The 6000-nt window shown below is 38.2% G+C and overlaps 1 protein-coding gene across 1 annotated transcript in view; it reads left to right on the top strand.

The window, feature by feature from the left end:
- LOC307044597 (patatin-like phospholipase domain-containing protein 7) overlaps positions 1 to 6000 on the top strand; it is a 129644-nt gene that overhangs the window by 17273 nt on the left and 106371 nt on the right. Inside the window, exons 8-11 of the mRNA XM_079689908.1 lie at positions 189 to 317; positions 446 to 526; positions 2715 to 2835; positions 2943 to 3014. Of these exons, the coding sequence (XP_079546034.1) occupies positions 189 to 317; positions 446 to 526; positions 2715 to 2835; positions 2943 to 3014 (403 nt within the window). The remainder of the gene's footprint in view (positions 1 to 188; positions 318 to 445; positions 527 to 2714; positions 2836 to 2942; positions 3015 to 6000) is intronic.

Below are 6000 nucleotides of genomic sequence, written 5' to 3'. Positions count from 1 at the left end.
ATATTATAAAAGGATTTAATGAAATAGTTATTCTATTCATCACTTAAAGTGTTTTGTATGTGCTCTTCTACATTAGCTCTTCTTTATTGGCGTGTTTATTCCCATTTCTTCATGCATGTTAGTGGTTTTGTTAGGGTTGTTACTACTCACAACTCCTTCTTTCTCCACAAACTGTACTGTGTATTCAGGGCTATCCAGCGCCTTATAAAACTGTGTCTGCCAGAGCTGCAGTCACCTCCACCATCCTGCGTCTGCCGGCTGCAGCCTTCCAGTCAGTGTTTGAGAAATATCCAGAAACTCTGGTCCGTGTCATTCAGGTAAAGCGTCCACTGCCGCAGTGCAAGTACAGTCTGAGCCAGAGAAAAGCATAAGCACAGGCAGCTTCACAAACTGCATCCATTGCCTGATGTGGCACTAACAGAGCAGTGTGTCTCCTCCTCTGCAGATAATCATGGTGCGTCTCCAGAGAGTCACCTTCCTCGCCTTACACAACTACCTGGGCCTGACCACTGAGCTCTTCAACCCGGTACTGTTTGATTTTGTTGCTCTGCTTCATTCTGTTTACTGATAAGCATCACCTTTTCAAATTAGATACAACGATATACGATATACAGAGAATACTGCCCAGGTACACCAAAGATCACCCAATTAATGTGCAGCTCTCAGAGGGCCACCAGCTGCAATTAAAGAAGCAGTGGATTAAATAAATGCATTACATGTGTAGAACACTAAGGCATTGTATATTTCCCCTCTTTGGGATGAATAAAGGTATTCTGGTCCTGATAACAAGTTAACCAACAGTTATGTAATGTATCCATGTCTTCAAAATGAAAAGGCTGATTTAAAACTGAAGCTCCGTCATAAGGGCCTGCTGTGATAATTAAGCTAAGCTTGTTAATAAAACATATTTGGGTAGGATGGTGTAGTGACCACGATATCCATTTGTTTTTTGTCCTTTGTTAGTGATTCACTCGTGGGGCTGACCGACGAATAGACGCTTGTAGTTTGAGAGAAAAAAATATAGATGTCCAGATGCGATTGAAAAGTAAGATAGTTTATTCCAAAAAAGGCAAAAATAAATAAACGTTTTTAAACAAACTATTTTTCATATAAACTGATATTTCAATGTTAAAGCACAATAAAGAACCAAGCTGTGACGCTCCCAACCAGCAATGTCTAAAAACTGTTTGCTTCAGTCAGCCACACCAGTATGCTGCAGCACCTCTCCTTTTATGCTGCAGCACCTCGACCTGCAGAGTAACGCACTCAAATCAAATAATAAATAATATACATCACAGAATCTCAGGTTATACTCTAAAAAGATAATATACTATAATCTAAGGAAATGGCTCCTACAGATGGTATTGCCCCCTCCTCTTCAAATTTTTTTTTTATTGAATGTTCCAAAATGGGACAGAAAAAAGTTATACTTTTAAATTCAGTGAACCCTTTGCCATCCAGCTGACATACAGCATACAGCTCATGCCTATATATTATAGTATACCTCATACCCAATATACACTTACCCACAAATGACAAACAAGAAGGTTGTGTATTGAAAATATATATATAACACTGAGTATTTCCTCACGTGGGGCACAACAATACTGTAGCATAAATTCATTATTTAAACTAAATATGTCACAATGACCAATGGCGTCAAGAGGCTTGCAAGTGTAATAGTACATTACAGGATATAACATAAGTCCATCACACTACAAAAAGGAAAATATGACAGCCAATAAATTCATTTAGGATAATTTTCGGATGTTGCTACTTGTTGCATAACACACCACTAACAATTACTGAACAGACAATACATAAATGTGATGATGAATCACTTCCATCTGTGCCCCTCCCTAGCCTTTCCTGACTCAGGGATAAGAGTCCAGATCAAAATTTAAGTCACGTTACTCGCTCAGCAAACACCTTTAGCTTTTGAAGCAGTTGTTGATCACTTGTAGCTCCTACTGACGGGTATGGGGGAGTCGGGAATCATTGATGGTTTAAAAATAGTCAATAAAATAGGTTTATCGGCCATGCATTAAAATTTGCCATGCAAAATATTAGGCTGATCTTCATCTTCATCCTTCTCCACATAAATATTTTTGTTGACCTTTTGGGATTTGATAATGTTGCAATCATCATTGACTATGCACAAAGGGTAAATGTAATGAAGTAGCAGCAAGGTTATAGTAGTAAATAGAAAAAACTCTAAATTGCATGCTGTTATTCTTCAACAGTGTCCTTCAAATATTAAGGAGTGCAAGTGTTTTAAAGGGTTAACATATCAAATACACTTACAACCTTATATTCAACATTTTAGAATCCTACTATATACATTTTTTTTCTAAAGTCACTGGATTTACTTGTACTTTTTAAAATGTTGAGGTACTTTAAGGCAATTCAGATGTAAATAGTGAACTTATACTTCAGTACATTTATTGAATACCTTTAGTTACTTTACAGATGTGGATGAATGATGTGAAATATAATCAAGTGTTAAAACAGACTTTAGTTCCACCTGGAGTAAATTCACAAGCTACCCTGCAGCATACAAAGTCATTCAAACTAGCTGCACCTTTACCAGCTTTGAGAACACTTTCATGATCAATCATTATAAAACATATCAGATATATTATTCTGAAATGGGCCGAGTATTTATATATATATATATATATATATATATATATATATATATGTGTGTGTTGCAGGAGAGCCAAGCGATCTCCCTGGTGTCGGTTGCCAATGTTCTGGGGGAGGGTTATCCACACCGAGGCCTCCGCAGGCAGCCCTCCCACTCTGAAGATCAGGGCTCTGAAAAAAGTGACACAGGTCAGAAACAACACCAATGTCACACACACTTCACTTTTAGGCTGCAGGAATGTATTTCTAGTAATGTTTGTCGAACATATCTGTTTCCTTGTCACCCACTTCAACAGAAAAGTCCAGTTACTCCGAAACTTCAAAATACAAGAAATCTCGCTCAGTCTCCACCCCGATGGCTGTTACAGGTCCTTTCTTTTATTTGCTTCACATTCTTGTCTGGGTATAGTAGAGGAACAAACCCCCAAAAAAGGCTTTAGTTATCGAGATACCCCTACCCGAGGTAGAAAAAAGCACAACCATGTTTTTTCATTACTTTAATATCTGTAATATATGAATATATGTTGTATAAAATATTTTACTGCAAAATAAAAAAAATTGGTTGATGTATGGAACCTTCCCATAATAGTGAAAATGTAGGCTCCTCTGAACGGGGCCATGTCAACCTTATCACGTGTATATCTGGAAATAAGGATCAGAATGTCACCAACTTTGGTTTATATGTTCAGGGTGAGGCAAAGCATACACTAAACTACATTTTGTACCAATACCTTTGTCCATCTTTGTAAAATATACAATCAAACACTGATACAATTTAGGCGGAAATTAAATTTGAAAGGAAAAATCCAAAAGGTATGTTTATACTCTTCTGTTATTATTAAAGTTAGGAGACAAATCCCCAAAAAACCTTATTTAAATGTACCAAAGAGTGTTATCTTATGATAAAAGTTGGTTATTTGAACATTAGGGGCTGGTAACCTCTTCTGTCACCAGCCCCTAACAGGTTGCTAGTGCAGCAAGGTCTTCAAACTGATAAATAGAATAGGTGTAAATGGATGAACGAAAGGACACAGACCATAGATTAAGGCAACAAACAAGATTTAATATAATTATTTTTGTATAATATATATAATAATAAACCCATCTTTATCATTCTTAATGCATTTATCTTTATATTTAGTTAATCTTTGAATTAACATGGCGATGACCTACTGTGAGCCAACAGGCTTGCATGACAGCATTTTCCTATGACATAAATTAACATTTTTGACTGAACAAATCAAACATTAGTTAAAATTAAACCATAAATTCAAAATACATACACAGCATTTAGTCAAATTTGCTTTATAAAGTATATTATTGTTCTTACATTTAAACCAGGTATATCAGGGAAAGACATTTAGCCTATAGGATTTAGACTACTTTTGATCATTCCTAAAATGTGCCTTATAACACACACACACACACACACACACACACACACACACACACACACACACACACACACACACACACACACACACACACACACACACACACACACACACACACAAACACACACACACACACACACACACACACACACACACACACACACACACACACACACACACACACACACACACACACACACACACACACACACACACACACACACAGTCTCCCACTTAAAAAGATGATAGAGGCCTGTAATTTTCATCTTAGGTATACCTCAACTATGAGAGACAAAATGAGAAAAAAAAAATCCAGAAAATCACTGTCTGATATTTAAAGAATTTATTTGCAAATTATGGTGGAAAATAAGTACTTGGTCAATAACAAAAGTTAATCTCAATACTTTGTTATATACCCTTTGTTGGCAATGACAGAGGTCAAACGTTTTCTGTAAGTCTTCAGAAGGTTTTCACACACTGTTGCTGGTATTTTGGCCCATTCCTTCATGCAGATCTCCTCTAGAGCAGTGATGTTTTGGGGCTGTCGCTGGGCAACACGGACTTTCAACTCCCTCCAAAGATTTTCTATGGGGTTGAGATCTGGAGACTGGCTAGGCCACTCCGGGACCTTGAAATGCTTCTTACGAAACCACTCCTTCGTTGCCCGGGGGGTGTGTTTGAGATCATTGTCATGCTGAAAGACCCAGCCACGTTTCATCTTCAATGCCCTTGCTGATGGAAGGAGGTTGTCACTCAAAATCTCACGATACATGGCCCCATTCATTCTTTCCTTTACACGGATCAGTCGTCCTGGTCCCTCTGCAGAAAAACAGCCCCAAAGCATGATGTTTTCACCCCCATGTTTTACAGTAGGTATGGTGTTCTTTGGATGCAACTCAGCATTCTTTCTCCTCCAAACACGTCTAGTTGATTTTTTACCAAAAAGTTCTATTTTGGTTTCATCTGACCATATGACATTCTCCCAATCCTCTTCTGGATCATCTAAATGCTCTCTAGTAAACTTCAGACGGGCCTGGACATGTACTGGCTTAAGCAGGGGGACACGTCTGGCACTGCAGGATTTGAGTCCCTGGCGGCATAGTGTGTTACTGATGGTAGCCTTTGTTACTTTGGTCCCAGCTCTCTGCAGGTCATTGACTAGGTACTACCGTGTGGTTCTGGGATTTTTGCTCACCGTTCTTGTGATCATTTCGACCCCACGGGGTGAGATCTTGCGTGGAGCCCCAGATCGAGGGAGATTATCAGTGGTCTTGTATGTCTTCCATTTTCTAATAATTGCTCCCACAGTTGATTTCTTCACACCAAGCTGCTTACCTATTGCAGATTCATTCTTCCCAGCCTGGTGCAGGTCTACAATTTTGTTTCTGGTATCCTTTGGTATCCTTTTGGTCTTGGCCATAGTGGAGTTTGGAGTGTGACTGTTTGAGGTTGTGGACAGGTGTCTTTTATACTGATAACGAGTTCAAACAGGTCCCATTAATACACTTAACAAGTGGAGGAAAGAGGAGGCTCTTAAAGAATAAGTTACAGGTCTGTGAGAGCCAGAAATCTTGTTTGTTTGCAGGTGACCAAATACTTATTTTCCACCATAATTTGCTTATAAATTCTTTAAAAATCAGACAATTTGATTTTCTGGATTTTTTTAATTGGGAGGACTTGTAAAATTGGTGGCTGACTAAATACTTTTGTATGTATGTATGTAGGGAGACCAATCACCAAAAAAAGTCAAAATATACAATTAATATAACAATACTGTTTCATATAATAAAACAGTTTGGGGAATCAATTGATGTACACACACACCTCATTCTAGCCAGCGTCAGTTGATTCCGTCTTCAGTAACCCATACACTTAAGAAGACTAAGACTGCCAGAAGTCTGTCTGCTGTTGTCTCAACAGTCTGGTATTTCGATAACTAAAGCCTTTTTTGGGGGTTTGT

Source organism: Notothenia rossii (assembly GCF_949606895.1).
Source record: "Notothenia rossii genome assembly, chromosome: 6".
In the NCBI taxonomy this organism is placed as follows: domain Eukaryota; kingdom Metazoa; phylum Chordata; class Actinopteri; order Perciformes; family Nototheniidae; genus Notothenia; species Notothenia rossii.
The sequence above is the reverse complement of the archived record's forward strand: the minus strand, read 5'-3'. Positions and strand labels throughout refer to the sequence as shown.